This window comes from Pavona decussata, unplaced genomic scaffold, assembly GCF_977016875.1.
Source record: "Pavona decussata unplaced genomic scaffold, jaPavDecu1.1 SCAFFOLD_3976, whole genome shotgun sequence".
NCBI classification, from domain to species: Eukaryota; Metazoa; Cnidaria; class Anthozoa; order Scleractinia; family Agariciidae; genus Pavona; species Pavona decussata.
Genome location: NW_028146574.1, coordinates 1 through 22,058, shown reverse-complemented (window position 1 = coordinate 22,058; position 22,058 = coordinate 1). Strand labels below are relative to the sequence as shown.

Genomic DNA, 22,058 nt, shown 5'->3' with positions numbered 1-22,058 from the left:
GTATTTCACGGGGAGGGAGGAGGGGGGCAGAGGTGTTGCCCCCCTACAACCCTGGAATTAATACCTCCGACTACATGCAAATACCAGTCCCCCCCGCCCCTTACCGACCAACCATGGACTTCGCTGTGCTTTGTATCATTTAAATATCATTAGTTTGCCCCTTCTAGTACTTGAACACTATTAAATGCTGGCTAACACTCCCACCCCCCGACCACTCAACACAGCACATCCTAGGCAGTGTTTTTTCTACATGTACATGTATGCTTATGATAGATAATACCAGAAGCGATGCTTTGATTTCAGCTGTGATCTCCTCCAGTTGTCCTAGTGCCTTCGCTGACCCAATCGACTCCCGATAGTGCTGGTACTCTGGCTGCTTCAAACTGTATACAATAATATTATTACAATGTGTATATCTTCGATAAGTTTCGCCAACATAATTACAACAAAAGATATACTACACGACATTTGAGCTCCACCCACCACCCTCTGCCCCCCCCTAAATGAAGTTCTGTAAACTGTGATAACAATGTGTGATAGCGCATGTGCAGGGGGTGACATATGAAGTTCATATATTAGGCACATGTATTCACACTCTGCATCCACATAATATGTGATTGCATACATGTACATGGAGGGGGTCCCTAGCAAGCAAAAGTCCTCAGATCTATATGGGTACCCTAAACAGTGAAACATACTGCAGCCTTATTGCAGGCAAACATGGAGGGGGGGTCTCGAGCAAAAGTCCTCAGATCTATAATATAGGTACCATAAACAGTGAAAAATACTGCAGCCTTATTGCATACATGGAGGTGGTCCCTAGCAAGCAAAAGTCCTCAGATCTATATGGGTACCCTAAACAGTAAAAAATACTGCAGCCTTATTGCAGGCATACACATGTACATGTACATGGAGGGGGTCCCTAAACAGTGAAAAATACTGCAGCCTTATTGCATACATGGAGGTGGTCCCTAGCAAGCAAAAGCCCTCAGATCTATATGGGTACCCTAAACAGTGAAAACTACAGAAACCTTAATATTGCATACATGGAGACTAGCATCAACCAACTATTCTGTATCTCATATGTAAACAGTTAAATATTGTGTACACTGATCAACTTTAGAGCTGCTTGACCTCTCATTTACTCATTGTCATCGATTAGAAGTCAACTAAGTACCAGGGATACACTACGCTAGTTGAAAATAAGACATCGTTGTCTCTTTTGTATATCGAGTGTTCATCAAGAAGCGAAGAAGACTGAGACGATCCGCAAATGTCGCCATAACTTCTGAGCAAAGGAAATTCTACACGTTTCATTTGAAGAAATTGCCACGAGAAGCCTAATGACACTTCGATTTCAACCTACAAACGAGGTGTGTAGCAGCTAGCCTGGTAACAGACAGACAGACAGACATGCACGCATGCACGCACGCACGCACGCACGCACGCACGCACACACACACACACACACACACACACACACACACACACACACACACACACACAACACACACACACACGAAAAACACGAAATGACTACCGTAAACCTCGTGCATGCACTGATGGTTTACTAGCAGCAGCAGACTTAAGCTTGTAAATCAACGGACAGGTGAATCCGTCCATGAACCATACTAGATAACAGTACTGTGAGAGAGACAACTGTCAAATTTGGTAAGTGAGCATGGTATCACCTGGTACTAGGTACATGTACATACTCGGATAGAAGTATGCTCCAACTCATACTCAACTGCATGGGATGTCTGGTAATCTATGCACTGTACTTACGTGATTTCCAGCCACAACAATACCCCAATACACACAAGCATGAGTGAACACAATGAAATATGTAATAAGCATCACACTCAATGAAATTAAGTAGACTGCAATTGATATTCACACAACTAATCTGATTCAATGGTTGGAATTCAATGAATGGCTGAACTTAAGGGGACGTGCATGGACATACTGTACAATACATACATGTATGCATGTACATAGCAAAGTGTGCATGTGCACTAATTCACTTTATCGAATTAACTCAGTATACATTAGTCTACATGTATGTCGAGATGGCTGAATCATGAAACACTACACTGTATATGCACGTCTACTCGCTCGCACACAGCAGCTGGTACATACAATGTACGTATGTACGCATGTGTGCGAGTGATATGATATGGGATGTGGAACGAGGAGGGTGGGATGGAGCGCTCAAACACAAACGATTGGTTCCCTTTTAGACTTTCTCTTTCCCAGTCACTGCCCCACCCCTCCCTCCTCACCATACACCCCTCCTCACCTCCACCTCCTCACCATACACCCCTCCTCACCTCCACCTCCTCACCATACACCCCTCCTCACCTCCACCTCCTCACCATACACCCCTCCTCATCTCCACCTCCTCACCATACACCAACCAAATAAAATCTGCGCGAACTGTGATTTCAAAGTTTAGCAAACTCACACGTGGAACCAAATTTTGAAGATGTGTCCTCTGACGTAGGAGAAAGGACAGCGATACTGCTTGACTAGTTCAAGATACTCTTCGCTCATCTTCCAACAAGGAGGGTGGTCACCAGTGAAGATGGCAGGGTTGTAAAGGTTACCCTCTGAGAGTGAGCGAAAGAGAGCGAGAGAGAGACAGAGAGAGAGAGAGAGAGAGAGAGAGAGAGAGAGAGAGAGAGAGAGAGAGAGAGAGAGAGGGAGAGAGAGAGGTGGGTGGAAGAGCAATGTACAATTAATTTTTACTTACATGTACATGAATGTGAACCGATAACCACAAATATGTGTTTCTATATTTAGAAGTCGTCTATGAATGTAAGGAATGCGTGTGTTTAAATTTCACATTCTACACTTGAAAATAAAGAATGAACACAAAGAAATTCCAACACATAAATAAACAAAACAATAGCTACTTCATGCACATCCAGGCGTGTATGGTCGTTGTCTGAATAACGTCTACGCTTAAAAACTACGCAAGTATATCTAATACAAGGTGTGCTTGACAAAACTGCTGTATTGTATGCATGTGTATAAGCATGCATGTCTCAGTACACACTATTATAGTGCTACAACCAGCTGACATAGCCAAAAGGATTCAAAGTACATGTATAGTTGAAAACTCCATTGGTTGCAACCGCCTCAACTTGATCAGTTGCAGCTTAACAACCTCTTCTAAATGAAGTGGCAGAGGTGAGGCGTGGGGAGAGCACACACACAAAAGTGCCGACTTGCAAGCAAATATATGATTCAGGCAAAGGTCAAAGGTCAATGTGCCCATATGGTGTGTTTAGCAAGCAAACCAGCATGTGCCTAATAGTAGGAATATGTGGTAACTAGGGAACGGACACTGACTACTAATACCTTGCATGTACTTCCACGCTAAATTCAGACCACGCAATGTGACTATTAGCTGGTTAAGACACGTGTAGATAATGAAACGGCTGACTACCGATATCTGTACCAAGACAATCTCAAGATAATTAAGCCAATTGACGGCAATTTACTTCAGAGGCAACAACACGTGCGTGCAGACGCTTAAGTCACCTAATTAAGATGCTCTCTCACTCTGACATCTGCCCACCATATCATCAACAAAGGAAGCTTTCAAAGCAACCACACATGTGATGTACATGTACATGTACATGTAGCACGCCACTGTGCACTCATCAGGGTGGCAAACTTGGAGGAAATCATCTTACAGACTGCCCAGATGAAAGTGACTGCATATTTTTATAATAATTCACGTTCATTCCTTGCCACCAACATAAGCCCTTCCCCTCTGTAAACAGCAACATAGAGGGAGACTCCTGGCTGGCCCGCAAGACTACACACAACTCCCAGTAGAGAATGCAGTGATACTTAATCATGCTAGATGCAAAAGTCTCCACCCCAAGTTCTTCAGCTACATGTATATGAAACGGGCACGTCAGAGCACTAAAATTTCAGACTCGAGATCAAGCATTGAAGGTCAAGAAATATACCCAAGATTGCATCTCTGAGCATCTAAAAGTTCCATTTTGGGTGGGGGAGGGAGGGGGCCTTGATGGCAATGGGCATAGCTCATTGCTTTTAGGACCCTTCGGACCCTACCTACCATCGCTTGCACTCTATGTACATGCACATTTTGTATGCCATGCACTACCTATGGGGGGAACAGGGGGAAGCACCATCAAAATATATATAGTTCCCCCCTCCCAACCCAAAACCTTGCATGAAACCCTGATTTGTTAAGGTAAATCATGCACATGAAGCAGGATCCTTTCCGTAAAAATTCACAGATGGCCTATCATAAACAATTGCGAGGGTAAAATATTTTCGAGGATCGGCACGAATGACTGCCACACCCACAATGCCTACTTAAATTGTCGAGGGTAAAATTTTCGAGGTTCATCAATGATCCTCGAAAACCTCGAAAAAGTTTACTCCTCGAAAATTTCTAGCTATACGGTATCATACATGTACATCAATTGTGACAAAACTGCACCACACATCCTCACTGGGCACTCCCAGACAACCATCACTGGCTGCTACTGTTTTCTTTTCTCTTATGTACAGACGCAGTCACGTACACGACAGTTGGTGCTCATAGTTGATTGTATTTCCTGGTGCAAACTTGCGAGTTATTGCATAATGGAACATGAGACAGTGCATGGTACGTGTGTAAAATATTCTTCCACATTTCCTTTCACCCAAGTATAGCCTTGAAAAGTAGGGTTGGTTAGGGTATGCACGGAGATCTACTCTTGGTACGTAACATACATGCACAAAGAGGGTCGGTCACACACCGCTTCAAATAAGCTACCGTAGACTCGGGTTAATTTTCAAGCGCATGCGCTTGTAAGACCGAGTGTAAGGAAGTATGCGCTTATACGGAAATGTGCACTTATAAAAGAGCGGCGGTCAGCACCGCCCATTAGTCACACCCACTTTTCAAAAGTCAGTTGATGAGTCAGCGATCATGGCAAAAACATGCGATAGACACTGTGTGCCTGCTGATATCTCGCCCGTTTTCTGTTCCTGTCTGCGACGTCAACCGCACTCTTCTCCTACGTATGCACTTATATGCGAGGGACAAAGCCAGGAAGGAAACATGCGCTTATAACAAAGGTGTGCTTAACAACCCGAGTTTACGGTATTACACAAAAAAATGCTGGGTTGCCCTGTATCTGTCTGGCTCACATACGTACACGTACATAGATTAATTGCGACCAGGAATCATTTTCTCAAACGTTACAAGGGTCGGTAGCAGGAGACTAACACAACATTTTAATGTACGTAGTTTATACACATGTGATAGACACATGTATAGTACATCGGGTACAAATGTAAACCCATGGGACACATGGTTCGTTCTGAAAATGCGCATGTGAATGCACAAAATTAATATGTACATTGCGCATGTACTTGTAAAAATGTTTGGACTAAATTAATTGTGCTTACATGTACATCCAACTATCACTTAATACACTAAAGCACAAAACTGTTGTTGGTAATGCGTACTATTACACATTCACTCTCAGAGAAAGTGCCTACAGCCACTACAGGTTTCACGTCTCATTGACTCTTCATAACTTTCACAGTGTTGAAACAATGGCACCATCATCACATCACATACTTTACCATCGATCTTGATCAAAAGCTTTGGCCCATTTCCTTTTCATGCCTCATCAACAATCAATGGCTTGAATGGAACTATGTAAATACTACATGTACATGTGTACAACTATGCGGCTTTTTCTCATACCATGGCTATTCCCCTTCTCTGACTCGATCACTCGGTCTCACCCTCCGTCCTTACCACTGCTCTCCACTCTCTTCTTCTCCCTCTCTCTTCCCACACTCTACCTTTCTCTTTCCCTTCCTCCCTTCCTTTCATGCTATTCTACTCCTCTCTCCTTCTGGCTTTTCCCTCTCACATGTACAAAACAAAAGTAGATGAATGCAGCTGCAATTGTCCACTCCCTTGCTTGGCAAACATTCAGAACAAAGTACACTATATCTGTAAAGTCGGACAACAGTTAACATGGTCCTTGCCAACGATCCAACAGAAAGTCAACAGTGGACATACACACCTCGCTAGTCACCTGAAAAAAGACGACAGGGCCTTTAAAATCTGAATAACAGCAGCATGATGTGGAGACCGCAAAACCAACACCAGTGGGCGGAACTGAAACTAGGGCCAACTAACTAAACAAGCAGCAGTGGAATAGGGGTAGGTACAGTAACAGTATGGTCTAGTATGCCATGGGAAGTAGAATGTAAACAGAATAGCACAAAAAACTACAATTCTGAAAGCAGAAAATCATATTATATATATGATTGTAGAGAGTTGGCTACCATAAAATTGTGCATACGCTGACAAATCTACACCAAATAATTAATAGAACATTACATTTACATTAGCATACATCCACATTGTGTAATAGCATCGCCCTAGACACACAATGTAGATACACACTAGCATGTACGCATATGCATAGTGTGAAGTTAAAAATAGCAAAGTGTTCCAACACATATCGTTTCCATCGTTGTACCACACAAAATAAATCCTACACAGCGACATCACGGCACAACTGTTAAAGAGACTGCACCTACACTCGCACACGTACATGTACATAAGTGCATCTAATGTGAACTACCACTCGTGTTGGAGTGAAATTTTCACACCTTTACTAGTAGAAGTACAGATGAGTAGTGCAGGGATACAGTACAAGTCTCGCAGCCAGACAAACGACAGTTACGTAGATAGGCATCAGTCACGTCCAATGTCATCCCTGTACGTGTACGTACCTACATGTACGTAACTACATGTACCTAGCTTGCAACACACTAAATTTCAGAGACCTTTCATCACTATTAAACCTATTGCAGAATTTACGAGGAGACCACAATGTAACTCTAACCCATTCAATTGACCATGTACACACATGTGCAGGGTTTCATCCAGTGGGGGGAGGGGGACAGGGGGGAAGCTCCCCCCTAACTTTCAAGCTTCCCCCTGAGATTTTTAAGGCTAATTTAATAATTACAGTATTAGTTAAAATCGGCATTCATTTTGCAGAAAAGTATATTGTCATGGTTTCATCCAGTGGGGAACTTCCCCCAAAGAGACAAATTAAAGGAGGTACATTGATCTTTTGGTAGCCGTCGTTAGAGCATAAAAAATATGATACATGAAAAGTGCCACGCCTACTTCCACCCCAACCGAAAATTTCTGGATGATACCATGATGTGACATTCATGTACATGCACTAACACAGAACGCTGATACAAAATAAGCAACACATATCACAACAACAGTGCTGACAGAAATTCTCCAAAACTGAGAGAGAGAGAGAAGGAGGAGAGAAAGAGCTGTCTTTTGACTCACCAGCTGACATGATCCCATCCACATGTGTTTCCTGGAAGCAACTACGAGCATCTTCTAGGTATTGAATGTTACCATTGGCAAACACCGGAATCTTGAGATGCTGTCTGAGAGGAGGTATGTGAGAGGGAGGGGAGAGGGGAACCAATAACAGTGTCAGCACAAAAGAATGACAATAAATATTTCTTCAATGACACACATACACATGTACATGTACCTGTGCATGCATGTACACAAAGGAAAATACATGTACATGTATGTATGTACATGTATGTGTGTGCTTGCCCACAAGGAGTGTGTGTGTGTGTGAGAGAGAAGGGAGGGGGAGCAACATAGTTAATCTTTATTTGATCTTACTTGACTGCCTTGATGTGCTCCCAGCTGGCCAGTCCCATGTTGGTACCTTTCTGCTCTCTTGTTCGACCGTGCACAGTCAGTAGCTACAGTGTGTATATAGACACAAACTACATGTATACACACATGTACAAGCATATGTAGATACTCACGCCACACATTCTAGAGACGATATGGTATCGTGAAGCAGCTGCTGCCCAAGTAAGAGCCATAGAATATGTGGAACAACAACCGCAGGCAGGAGCAGCTTTGGAGGGTTAAGACTACGGGTTTTGGGTAGGGATGAAAGTGGTGTTGGCAATAGGGGCGGGGTTACAGTTTATTTGCGACTCTCACACAAGGGGAATAAATCCACAATGCCATGATACAGTGAGTTACAGTTACATGTACTGCCTAGCAATCAATGTTGTCCAGTTTCAAGCCAGCTACATGTACAAGCACACACCGTAATGACCACTAGCTTCAATACCACTTCTCGAGAAGAAACCCTCACAATACTTGTTAGCGAAACCTTATGCGATCGAACCATACGACATCCCACATCTATCATCCACAGTAGACTCGTGTCTATAGGCTCTCATGGTCTACTGTTAAAGGCATTGTGTCACGATATAAGGGCTATTTTTAGTAAATTAAACTGCCACGTCACGTACCACGCCTACTTGATTGAAAAACGACCCTCTCTTTTCAATCAACGTCCGTAGTTCAAGGTTCACCAGCGCGACCAAAAAATAATGGCGAGGCTGGAAAACAACGGTTGTAGCTAGTTTCGCTAGCCAAACTCTTCATCGAGGAGGGCGCTTAGGCCAAGGAAGCACGGGAGAGCCTCGAAGATGTTTTAAGGAGCTTCAATCATCGATAACTGGGCCGATATCTGAAAGCGCTAGTTTACGGTTCTCCGTATAACAGATCTAAGTATAGTCGTTATCTGCAGCGATCGCCGCTTATATCGTGACACAATGCCTTTAATCAGTAACCATTTGAGGCTGTTTGACATGGGAGGGCCGGGACACAGTGAACCCAGGATGTACATGTACCTACGGTACCAGTATTGGCGATACCTGGCAGCCAGCTGACTCTAACATCTGGGCATACTCCACTGTCTTCTCAATCTCCTCAAAAACACGAATCTTGCATGTCACTGGTACAGACAACTCCCTGGTGCAGTAGACCCACTGTGAGGAGAAAAGAAAGAAAGCAGGAGGCAGGACAATTGCAGCATCAAAATACACATGCACGCACGCACGCACGCGCACACACACACACACACACACACACACACACACACACACACACACACACACACACACACACACACACACACACACACACACACACACACACACTCCACACACACACAAACTCGATAACAATTTAACTAAGAGCAAATGAGATCAAGAAAAGAAGATTTTTACCAATTTTATCACTATGTTACGTACATGTACATTAATTGTTAGTCTCAAAATCAATCCTACACACGACTATGTAATGGTAGCATGGTACACCAAACTGGCCAGCTCAGTACGAGGATAAACACATCCAGCAATGTGGACTGCATACATGTAAGTGCCGCACACATTACAGGGGGTAATAAAAGCACCAAGGTGCAAAACGCTCGGCGTGTTAAGCACCTTTTATGCTGACGACCTCTTTCCTACTCTTAACGCGCCCGCATAAGCAAGCGGTTTAATGCTCACGACCCTTTACCTACTCGTACCACTCGTTTTGGTACTGGTCGTCAAATGAAGTCCACATTGCAACTTCAATGTTTCAAAATGGCCGCCTTCACCGTGCGAGAGTGAAGAACAAGCTATAACTCGGGAAGAAAGCATTTTAGCAAAATCTGCAAGTTGAAAACCTTCCAAGTTCAGCGAAGACCTGTCTGGTAAGTTCAATTTGTCTCGCAAACGTCGTACGATGGCACTAGATTGGTAACAGACAGAAAGACGGACACACACAGAGTGATTACAGTAACTCTCGCGTATGCGCCGAGCGTTAACAAGGCGATAGACTTCACGGTGTATTTCTCACCCATATTAGTTAATAGATCCCACTCATCTTGTAGAAAGGCACCATAGTGTCCTGGAGGAAGAAAGAGAAAAACCGACAAATTAGTATACCAGTTATAGCTAGTATATGACCGATTACAAGCTTGGGCGTTCATTGTCACTTATTTCTGACCAGGAATTAATACAATCCCGCATTTATTCAAGACTCGGCATTTACCGGGTATAAATCGTATTCGCATGTGGCATAGGCCTAATATGTATTTTAAATGAATGCAATAGCAGTAACATTGGAAAAGAGAACATACATTGGTAGTAAGAGACTATCGTATTTGCAAGGCAGTAGCAGCGTGACCCACTGTCTCTCTTCCTCCTCCATTCACACGCTTTCGCTTTTTCTTCCCTTGTTTGTTCACGGACATTTAATGTACAGGCACCTATCTTTATATAGCTGCACCACTCGCAGATTCGCTTGGCATCTAAACAAAATTTCCTCGTAGCTGATTCTTTCGAAGGCTTGTCCGCATATTCTACTGCTTTCAGCTTGAATGAGATATCGTACATAGCATGCTCGCCCATCCACGTACTGTACAAAATAACAGTCCACGCACTGAGTGGGTGTGGTTTGGGAGGGACCCAGCGATAACAAGAGTACAACTCTTGGTGATAAATTGAGACCTGACATCTACTTTTTAGACTATGACCCCCCCTCCCGGTGTGTATACACAGTACATAATCCAAGTGCAGTGGAACTCCTCTAAGTCAGCCAGTGACGGGCCTGACTGCATATCCTATATTGCCAAGTGTCCGCAGTTCAGGGGATTTCAATGTATAGGAGTTTATAAAGATATACCGTGTAGCCGGAAATACTGCCGGTAATTAAATTTGGCGGTTGGGCTCTAAATCGCCATTGGGCGAATTTAAATTTGGCGGTTCGATAAGGGATCACCACACGTATATATGCAAGTATGAAATGTTGGCGGATTTTAATTTGGCGGGCGCAAACTAGACTGCCAAACCGCCAAATTTAATTCCACGCCAATATTTCCGGCTATACGGTATATATACACTTCTTGAACTGTCGGTCACTTTGATCAAGTTTGAGTGTCCACAATGATCAATAGTACAAGATAACTGGGCATAAGTGATATACGTATAATATATGCGAGGCCAAGAAAAAAAGCAAGATACACGTGTATGTATACGTAGGGACTAGCATTTTTAAGAAAAATAAAGTCATTTTTTATAATGCTTTAGATCATAGTTGTAACAAATGCTGTGATCTGATTGGTCAGAAGGAGGTATATAAATCCCATATACATGTACATGTAGTACTTGTAAATTTCTCAAAATAATATTATACATTATAGTACTCGTAAATTCTCATACAAGTACTCATAGATTTTTTACAACTTTTTTACACTTGTTTACAATGATCTAAACACGCTATACACTGGTTTCTCGGGTCATACAGGTTTTAGAAGACCTCAGTAGACCCCTTGCTGCGCTCGGGATTCTACGTAGAATCGCTTTACCCCTTGTGCATGCTCATGGGGCAATAAGAACCACAATCATAACATTGGACGAATGCAAAAAGAGTTTCCACTATGTTTTGTGAGTATAGAGAGAACGAACCTTTTCTGGCAATGGCCTGCGGACAGCCCAAGTTGAGATCAACTGCATCACAGTATGGTGCAGCTAGCTTGGCCGCCTGGAGCAAGGTCTCGGGGTTGTTGGCACAGAACTGTTACAGACGGGGTGAAAGGGAGAGAGAGAATGTGCGAGTGTGAGAGAAGAGTTTACCATAAACTTACAGAACAGCATTCACATATCAACAATGAATATCATAATCACACCTGTGCACTCGCAAGGGCAGAAGCATAGCAAACACAAAAAAAGCAGCAAGTTGGACAAGACGAAGTTCAATCCTTTAAGCTTTCTAGAACAGGGATGGGGCCAGTAAGCTGGGTGTCTGGCCTTCGAAAGAAGAATGGTAGGTTAAAGAACTCTGCCATGCCCGGTGGAACTCATGAAACCCGTTAAGTTGTTCCCAAGATGGGGAAGTGAGACTTGGTCCACTCGACCACTCCCACTTTGGGACCGGACACTGAAATCCTTTCGCACACTTCACTTTCAGATCATATAACTACCAGCAGAGATCCGTGCGACCTCTGCAAGAGCCACCCTACTCATTCAACCACTTACTTGTACGATGAGTGGTCTATCTTCGGGGCAACTTTGCAAATTGTCTTTCCTGTAATTGGCGTCCCTGGCGAACACCGCCGCGTGCAACATGGGCGTGTAGCACAGCTCTGCTCCGTATCTTCTACTTAGTAAGCGCCACGCCAGCTCAGACTGGTCCACCATAGGCGCTACGATGTATTTGGCCCCTTTCAATGCATCTCTCCACAACTCATAGCCACTGTTCCTCCCTGCCATATTGTTTTTCGACCGCAACACGTGTGCAGGAAATGGTCGTCAGTTGCGAGACATTCGCTCGCGCGCGTGCGTGCATGTCGAAATTAATCATTAGCACACCTGGCCGTACGCGGTTGGCGAAGGCGAGGGAGAATTGAGTGGGCGTGGATCGTCCTAGATCAAATTCACGATGACCGAGTGCGTGAATAAAAGGCAGCAAGACTGCTCTGAGCGGAGAGCAAGTGCAGAACTCAGAGTCTCACAGTCACTTCCTTGCACACTTTTGTCGATCAGGATAAATTTTACTGTGTTACAAGATTGTTCAGTGGATCTGAGTGCTTACCCCACGCCAGTGGTGAGTTTATACTCGATACTGAGCTAACTACTCGAGCCCATCTGGCAGTGTTTAAGTGTATTTTATGACTGCATTGTCATCGGTATGGTTCGTCGTTCCGATTACTACTGGGGCACTGTGATCTGCTAGTACTATTTAGTATAGTCTTTATGACAGTAGTAAAGATTTACTGTATTATTACAGTTGTGTGGCAACACCGTTGATCTTCTTACGATCACTGCATAATTTCCCAGAATATAGTGGGCTGTTACTAGTCTTAATACTCTGGTGATCTGAATGGCTACTACTCTAGTAGTCTTTGAAATATCACTGGTGAGCAATGGTCAATCATCATAACATTGTTGGCCATTGCACTGTAACAATCACTTCATAGGAAAAGTTAATTGAAAGTGTGGGATGATTAGTAGTCCACAGTATGACAAAGTGAGATACTGAGCCAACAACTCCAAGTGCTTAGAGGACTTAATTGGGGTGCACTTGACCAAACTGCCATCTCTAGCTCTTGTATAGAACTATTACGTAATAATGTTTGTATTCACAGCGGCACATTAGATTGTGTAAACAGCACACCAGTGCAGCCAATCAACTAGTAATGGCTGCTGAATAAGCCAAAATGCTTCTAACTTAAACTCTTGAAGGGCCAAGAATAACTATTGCCCACCATGCCATGCCATGTGCATTGTGTTGCACTGTACTAGCCAACAGTGTCATTCTGAAACGGCAAACATGAGTGCATAATATTATTACATGTAGCTATATAACTAAACAGCAAGAAACTGGTGTGGAGTGTTTTAGCGACTGCTTAGTATTCGGCAACGAAGGCACTTGCATGTGTTGCAATTATCGACATGATGTGTTGACCTTCAGTGTGGATAGCTTTCCATTTTCAATCACAACCCTTACCAAATCTCCTCTTCTACCATTGTAGCATTGCATACTATAGCTAGTTGGCTATGAGGTCATGTCACCACTGTCAGTGCATGCTGAGAGCCAGTGGGGGACATGAAATGATGTGGGAAAATCTCGAGTAGCTACAGCGCATGTGCGCAGCATGTGTCCCCTCCAGTTCAATGTTTACCTTATTGCATAATTGATACATGTCCGATATGCATGACTGTAAGTCATCCGTTTGACCATAGTTTCACATTCTTCACATGATATAACAAATGTAACAAATTGTTTAGTTAATTAGTACCACGCTGTTGACTACTATAAATTCAAGAGTCACTGCTATGGAATGTATTTATTTTGTCTCGCAATCCACAGGTTCTAAGAATCAATCGTCGATCCACGTTCAGTTCTTTATTTATTTCAAGAAGAGGTAGTACTTCATGCTTGAGAATCTAGGTTGATACTCGACCTCTAATCATGACAACTGAACAAACTGAGCGAGGTATCGGAAATGCCTCCCACAATCATCATGACGTAACTGTCATTGGAGCAGGGTGGTCTGGATTAGTAGCCTGCAAATCCATGCTAGAGGAAGGACTTTCCGTTGTTGCCATCGAGAAGAGAGATGGTATTGGAGGAGTGTGGCGATATTCAGATGATCCTTCAATCATTACCGTGATGAAGACGACTTGTTGTACTTCTTCCACAACCGTGACAGAGATGTCTGACTTTCCAATGTCGGAGGAGATAGGTATGTTCCCTCACAATATTGATGTGAGGGAGTACCTCGAATCATATGCAGAAAACTTCAACCTGATGCCACACATCCGACTCAATACCTCCGTCTCTGAGGTGAAGAAGAAAGGTGAGACTTGGCATGTTGTCTGCTCCACTGGTGTCACCTACACCAGCACCTACCTCGTTGTTGCCACTGGTGTCAATCAGAGACCAAACCGAGATTTGGAGAAGACCATACTCAAGGGATACACTGGTAGCATCCTTCATGCATCCGAGATCAAGACAACTCTAGAAGAGTACAAGGATAAGCGACTGCTTGTGCTTGGTGGAGGGGAGACTGCCAGCGACATCTGTATCGAGTGGTTTGATCATGTCAAATTTACCTATTGGAGCATTCCCAGAGGACAGCACTTCTTTCGTAAGTATGCCAAGGTTGTACCCTGGGGGAAGCCAAATGCACTGGACAAGGCATCGTCAAGAATGATGAAGACCATTGCCCCATACATCAGTGGTAAACCCGGGCTTTCCTGGGTATGCAAGTGGACGACAAATGGCTCCCTTCTTGCCTACCAAGGACATGGGATTCCAGAGTGGAAGAATGAGTCGGAGTTCTTTCGATTCTTCATCAACAAAAATGGAAAGGTGCTGGATCTCGTCGACTATGAGCACCTTGTACCCAAGGGAGGCATTGCTGCTTGCAGTGGTAAAGAGGTCACTTTTGTTGATGGCACAAAAGAAGAATTTGACCTAGTGATCATGTCAACTGGATATCACACAGAGCACCCCTACCTTCCACAGCCCTACATCAACAAGGATGTGAGACATCTGTACAAGTTTGTCTTTGACGTGGAGGATCCTTCCATTGCCTTTGTCGGCCTAGTTCGACCAGTGGTGGGTTCGATCGTGGGCATCTCCGAGGTCCAAGCTAGATTTGCTGCACTTACATTCAGCAAAAAAGTGCAGCTTCCTTCTCTTGACGAAAGAAAAGAAATCACAAAGAAAGACTTCACATATTGGAGCAATCATTTCAAAGATTCATCACAACGAATCCAGGGCCTTGTTGAAGCTTTCACCTACATTGACGACATAGCTAAGAATGCAGGAGTCTACCCAGACTATTGGTCACTGTTCAAGAGAAACCCAAGACACTGGCTCATAGCTTTCTTCTCTCCTTATAATGGTGCCACCTATCGTCTGAACGAGCCAGAACACGAAGAAAAGGCCATTCAGACGATGAAGAGCCACAAAAAGTCAACACTTGGTCCGCTACAGTACCTTCTGATCATCTTCCTTCGTTTCATCTTGTTTGATTGGTGGTTGAACCGTCTAGGTGATGTCAAATACTACATTCAGACATCAAGGTGGTGGCCAACAGTGAGATCATGGCGCATAACTCAAGCTCTAAACCGACTGTGGACTTTACCAAAACGACTGCTCTTTGACAACACATCGGACGATTTGACAGAAAGTCGACCACGTCACTTGCAACAGTTACCAGCACCTAATGCACATGTTCAGTTGAACGGCAACGGGTCTAGAGTGACTAGTACGATGAGTGGTGATGAAAATCTACGCAGCAATGGATGGAAGACCAGTCATAAGCCACTGGAACGTCTACAAGAAGAAACAATGACAAATGGCACGAGAAAACGAGAATTAATCGTTTCCAATCAAAACTCATAGAGTGGCCATCATGGTTGTCACTGGTATTTATTATTGATTTTATATCACTTGTCATCGAATAGCCTTTATCCAAACACAGTTATTAATTAAAGCATTTCTATAGTTAATTCACATTATGCATGCATATTACATGATTAACATTATTATGCTATACTATTATTATACATGAAGCAACCAACAACTTATGTTGGTGTGTTTTGCTGCAACAGCCCACACCATTAGCCAAGTGACATATTATGTCATTGTTATACTAGCAACAACTAATTAATAGTGATGGCACATTCCCTTCATAGTTATACATGTGAATGCATTCCAGACAAGCATGATCTGAAACACCATAGCTACACTATATCGATATCATACATGGTCACAGTCCATTGTGTAGCTAGACATGTACGACTGCACATTCGGTACATGCGGCAGTTGTGACAACATTTGCACATATATGGTAATAGTGCAAGCTGGAAGTGAGAGACGATATTCACACAAAAATTTGGTGTTATTGCAATGAATACATGTATGGCTGCAATGTCTGCATAGCTAGTACATGCCACTCTATTGGCAATTCATATGTTGATAGGTGTAATTACATAGTCCATAAGTGTGGCATGCACAGCTGACGTTGTTTACAAACGGGACCAGTAACAACTGAGAATGTATATCGACTTTAGAGTCAAGTAAACTTTTCTGTTATTCATGAAATTTTGTGTATCGGTCAGTGCTGTGCTGATGCTGCATGCAAGATGGAATCTAGTCTGTATCCTGGCCAAGCTCAGGATCACACATATTAACTATAGGTTGTTTCTTTTTCCCCATAAAGTAAACAGAATCTTTCAACACCTCTCATCTAAAAATTTGTAGATAGTGTACATGGCATGACATTGTGTGTGTACATCCGAAAGTATGCATGTATGACATTGTGTGCTTGTGTGTGACTGGCATTGGACGTCAGGCAGGTGTGTTGGGACTTGGAAGCAGATTAGTGCAGGAGTTGTAGGCTCAAGTTAAGCTTAAGCTTTCAATGCCATGCGAGCACCCTATATAAGGCTCTTGCCCATGGCCATATGGAGTACGTATGGCAGCTATACGTAACTAGCTATATAGGGTAGTAGTACATGTATCCTTACCATGACACTTTTTGTGTGCATGTGTGTGTGTGTGCAGGGATGAATATGATATAACTATGGGAATAGCATCAATCATGTGCTTTGACAAGGATCAGCTATTGCCTCGTCCCCAGGCCACTCCCAGTTTCTAATTGCATAAAATTGGGTGGAGCCTGGGGACGAGGCTATAGATTAGCTATTCGCTACCAGCTACTGTACTTTGTTATATCATTCTGGGATCACTCTTTGGATCCAAAGAGTAGCTAATCACAGGATGATACAGCGAAGTAAAAGTATTGTAGTAGCGAATAGCATAGAAAGAGAAGAGTTAGCTACACAAGTCACTTGTTAGATAACAACATCTGCAGCAGCACTTCTATAGCTACGCAAGCTCATTCCCAGACCCTCCCATGCAGCACTTCCAAACATTTCGTGAAACTCCGTGCGTTGAGGATCTGGGAACACTGCGTATGGCTAACTATAGCTAGCTACATAAAACAGGATCTGTTCATGATCAAGTAGAGATTGACACACTAAGATATTAAACACAATGAAACTAGTAACATGTAGCTAGATCCTTCGCATTATGAAATCTGATATCAGGCGAGAAAACCAAGTATACTCAAGATCTGATAACAAGCAGCTCAATCTAGCATTAAAAATCCATCACAAAACAGGATCAGATTCTAAAGTGGGGTGCTCGCGGAAATCCTACACTGCCACTAATGGACATATTGCATGCACTAATCTCATCCACAAGGAATGCAGTTGTGACCAGTAGCTAATTGCATAAAAATTTCCATTGTCAATATTATTATTAGTTGGTAATTGACTCAGATCTAACTGCCTGGCCCATGTCCATGTATACATGTATATAGCCATTAAATAATAGGCTTTTTACATTACATCATAGTAGCTATTTTTGTAGCGATGTGTACTGAATTCTTAACATTCCACTACAAACCTGTGTGTTGTATACTGTGCTTCTTATCCGACATTCATATGCTATTTTATCCATGAATACTATTATTATTATATTTGACACAGTCTACCACAGCAAGGCTGTTGAAATAATCATTATGATAGCATCACACCTCATGAATTGCTCATGCGTGTCTGTTTGCACATGTTCACATGCATGGCCTGTGTAGCTAGCACTTGCCGCTGAAGTATGTGTAATCATGTACATGTAATTATCATTAACATGTCAGTTACCATTATCCAATAGCTGCACATGCACACAATAGCTAGCGTGTGTTTGCGAGCGTGTTTTCACAAACAAGAGGTGTTTACGATGTGCAACAGCATGTCTGGTGTAACTGCTTGAGGATGTGTGTGGCTGTGCAGTGTGTGAGTGGAATTTTGTGTACAGAAGTGACTCTGGTGAGTCTGGTAGAATAACACCGCCAAGTCATAGACGATACAAGATTAAGCCAAGACAACAACATAGCTAGCTACAGTGGACCATATAAAATACGTGCAGCATCCGTTAGCAGACACAATGTGAGCACCATGAAATAAGACACACTATTAATAAATTGCACAAAGTAGAAGCGTTTCTTAATGGCACAATGAAGTGAAGCTGAAAAGAAAATTGATGTGTCTATAATAGAAAATCTTTCACTTATTATATTGTTATTATAATAGTAAGTGCTGCATGTGTTTCTAGTGTAGCTATGGATGGTGTTCTTACAAGACAGTCCTTAAGTTCATCAGTGTTAACTTAAAATTTAATGATGACAAGTGCATGTTCTTGAAATAGACAACTTGTGCTTGATAAAACTTATCTTGTCGATGCTTCGATTGGATGCTCCAATCCTCGACAAGGTAAGTTTTATCAAGCTTAAGTTAGCTACCTAATTTTCATTTCCTCACTAGCTATATATCTGTGAACTCATGCATGAGGTTAACATTGACTTCAATCTTACTTCACTGTAGACACCCTACATGCATGTGTTATGATAAATAGATGCATGTTGCATTGACAATATTAATTATCAGACTACGATATTATATAATAATTACCATTTACATAATATAGCTATGTGCAGATAGTATGGTTAGAAGAGTACTACAAGATGCCTAATATGGATACATGCTTGCACGCATGCATGCATGCATGCACAACAAAAAATAGTACCTGATGTACATGTAGTTTAGTGATCAGTTTTAACATTTTCAAGTAAATAGACCAAGATATAAACAAAGCTAGTTAACCACACATTCATGCAAGCTAATTTATAATGACACAATGTTGTATTATTATAGTGGTTCATTTTTGCATGCTGCTAGTTATTCATTATCTGCATGGCATTTAAGACAACGTGAAAACGGAGTAGCAAGCTTAGGTGTGATGAGCAGAAGCTGACAGAGCAGAACAATGCCAAAGTGACCAAAGTGAAGTGGTATAGCAGCTATGTAGTAAGGCACGAAAGTACCAAGGTTCCCAAGAAGCCACCAAAATGAAAGGGGCAAAAGTATGTCAAAGAATAAACAGAAAATAAACACATTTACTTTCTTAGTGTCCTTAAAGTGTTCCTGACGAATTTTTCGTGTCCTTATAGCGACGGTGACCAATGCTATGAAGAGTGAAACCACATAGAATACTAAGAGTGGAAGCCAAACAGTGAGGTGGTCACTCAAGCACTGTTTTTGAATGAAGCCATGTTGAGACGATGGTTGGTACGTGATTCTATACTGGTCAACTATCATCCAAGTTATTAAAATAACAATCATGGGTAGTAAGATTAACAGTACATATCCAGCAAGGAGTATATCGGAGCACCGTTTACCTAGCTTTAACGTGGCTCTGTTGAAGATGTAATGAACACGAGCAAGCTTTACAAGAAGTGTGGCAATTATAAGAGCGATCGAGATTCCTAAGCCACTGATCCAAGGGAGTATCCAACAAATTGCATTGAGAGGGTCTTCAGAGATCATTATTGGCTGGTGGAAGTAGAGTAGAAATGACATGAAGATGAGGTTAAGGTAACAGCCAAAGAATATGAGTAAACTCAGCACAAAACTAGTAGATTTCACTTCCGGTTCCTTACGAAAGTAGACGTAGCCAGCTAACATGATGGTTACGAACAATAAACCCACAGCAATCATTATTGAGAAAACGATAGTGTACCCAGTGGATGCTCCCTCAAACTGTACATCGAATTCATCAGTTATCATTACTTCTTTGATTTCACTATCAAGGAAAGTGACATGTGAATCATTAATGTTGACAAGACAAAGTTCAGTAGAATTTCGAATCTGAGTAACTTCAATTATGTTCAAGAACGTAGGGCCATAGTTATTCACTTCAAGTTGCAAAAGAGCTTGAACTGTGGTCCAGACTAAGTTGTTTATGATGATTGAATATGGATTAATACTGTCTTTTTGTGATTTGTAACCGTGATGGTATCTGATGGTATTAGATATTATTGTCCTTCTGATGAACATCACGTTTTCAAGAGCTTTACTAATTGAGCAGGTAGACTTGGTTCCTTCTATAACATCCTCTAGAAGGTAGCTATGAAGAATCCAAATGTATACCGGCCACATGGCATTTTGTTCATATGCACTACAAAGGATATCTGCTGTGATCTTAAGACTAGCACTGACAAAGGTGATTTTGGATGTATTTTGAGTTGATATTACTCTCTCATTTGCTTGAAGTTGTCTAAATGTGATAATATCAATATCTGGATCATTCTTCGCTTCCTTGTATACTGCCTCAGCTGTACGTGAAAAGTATGTGTCAGCAGTTTCAGTAATAATTCCAAGTTTCTGCCAATTAAGAGACTTCATTAACTTGATCAGAGCTTTAACTAGTTCGGTTGCTGCTGGTTTGACTTCACTTGGAATAAGAGCAGTTTCAATTCCAACCTTTAAACTTCCTTTGATAGATCCCTCTGAGGTTGACGGCTGTATAATGGCATGAAATTCATTATTGCAAGAGAGTCCAACTATACCCAAGCACCGGGAAAAATTCATTTGCTGTATTTCACTTCTCAGAAATATATGCTCAAATAGAATGCCAAATTCTTTGCAGAACCACAACGTCCAATTTTCACTTCTGTAAGGTTTAGTTTGCAATTCGAAATGTTTCTGATTCTTTCACTTACAATATGAACACCAGAAAAGATCTCAAGCCCTCTTTCCCAGGTGGGCACTGGTTCACTGTCATAGTGACTTGGTAGGGCAACTATAAGCTCACAAGCAGTTCCACTAGTCACTGGTTGAGTAGTTATGGCCACAATAAAGACAGCCAGCTGCAGCCATTCCATAGTGCTACGTATACTCTAACTGTATTCTCTGGGAGGTAAGACTTTATACTTAGTGAGTAAAACGTCAACAAGTAGCTAGCTGTTGAGAATGAAATAACAACATAAAAAGCTGGAATGTGGACTGCATTGTTTATGGATTACGGTTTTGTAGCTAGACAGCATCAGACAGGTAGATATTGTAGTGCCGTTGTTAATGAAGCACCAAAACGTAAAACCTTTTGCACCAAAATGGGGAAGTTAATAAATATTATTTTCTGAGAAATGAGCTTCACTCATTGAGCACCCCTAGTAGTGACCATGCTGTCACTTTGGCACTCGGCTAGATGCTCTAGCCATCAGGCCTTAACTAATCAATAGATCATTGCCTGTAGCACTTGTATACAAGTCCCAAGAAATCTTGGGACTTGTATACAAGTGCTACAGGCAATAATAATATTATTATTTTCTGCCAAAACTAAATGCATGGTCTAAAGGCATTAAATAATTCATAAAATAATTATATTCAATGCTCGCGTAACGTGAAGTACCATGGCTCCTTAACCGCGCGGATGAAATGTCTCGTTCGTGAAGAGCTAAGCAGCTGGTATGGGAGAAAGTGAGTGTTATAGCTGATAGTAGATCTGCTAATGTTAGTCACAATAATAGTGAAGAAAACAATAACGACGCTTCTGTGTGACAAAGACAGTGTAAACACCAATAGGGCATTGAAAGTGTCTGTTGGAGTTCTTCAGCTATATTTATAAGAAAAAGACAGCCACCGTGCAGACGTTGCTTCTGAATCACGTCCTCGGAGAGTGGCACATACTTTCTGAATAGCATGCTTATTGCTATAGCTATCCAATTATTAGATGTGGATAATCC

General features: G+C 42.2%; 3 protein-coding genes across 3 annotated transcripts; 1 reads left to right on the top strand and 2 right to left on the bottom strand.

The window, feature by feature from the left end:
• Nucleotides 1-280: 280 nt before the first annotated feature.
• Nucleotides 281-12,168, bottom strand: LOC146445787 (tRNA-dihydrouridine(16/17) synthase [NAD(P)(+)]-like; the record flags this gene model as incomplete). Its single annotated transcript, XM_085102944.1, has 9 exons — nucleotides 11,935-12,168; nucleotides 11,365-11,473; nucleotides 9,755-9,805; nucleotides 9,070-9,085; nucleotides 8,785-8,881; nucleotides 7,727-7,809; nucleotides 7,373-7,476; nucleotides 2,465-2,609; nucleotides 281-383 (listed from the first exon to the last, which is right to left on the bottom strand). Coding segments are annotated over exons 1-9 (942 nt in total), but the record flags the coding sequence as incomplete, so codon positions are not given.
• A 1,702-nt stretch (nucleotides 12,169-13,870) lies between these two features.
• On the top strand, nucleotides 13,871-15,814 carry LOC146445786 (dimethylaniline monooxygenase [N-oxide-forming] 2-like). Its single transcript, XM_085102943.1, has one exon. It carries the CDS (start codon nucleotides 13,871-13,873, stop codon nucleotides 15,812-15,814), a length of 1,944 nt encoding a protein of 647 aa, XP_084959069.1.
• Nucleotides 15,815-19,212: 3,398 nt separating this feature from the next.
• LOC146445785 (gamma-aminobutyric acid type B receptor subunit 2-like) lies at nucleotides 19,213-21,197 on the bottom strand. The gene is made up of 2 exons (XM_085102945.1): nucleotides 21,036-21,197; nucleotides 19,213-20,835 (listed from the first exon to the last, which is right to left on the bottom strand). The coding sequence occupies exons 1-2, from the start codon at nucleotides 21,195-21,197 to the stop codon at nucleotides 19,213-19,215; spliced, it is 1,785 nt and encodes a 594-aa protein (XP_084959071.1).
• Nucleotides 21,198-22,058: the final 861 nt, after the last annotated feature.

Excerpts from the sequence above, each read along its gene's own strand:
- LOC146445786 (XM_085102943.1), top strand. The coding sequence starts at position 13,871 with ATGACAACTGAACAAACTGAGCGAGGTATCGGAAATGCCTCCCACAAT.
- LOC146445785 (XM_085102945.1), bottom strand. The coding sequence starts at position 21,197 with ATGGAATGGCTGCAGCTGGCTGTCTTTATTGTGGCCATAACTACTCAA. Across the intron at positions 20,836-21,035 it reads TCTTTTCTGGTGTTCATATT|CCGTCAACCTCAGAGGGATC; the intron begins GTAAGTGAAAGA and ends GCCATTATACAG.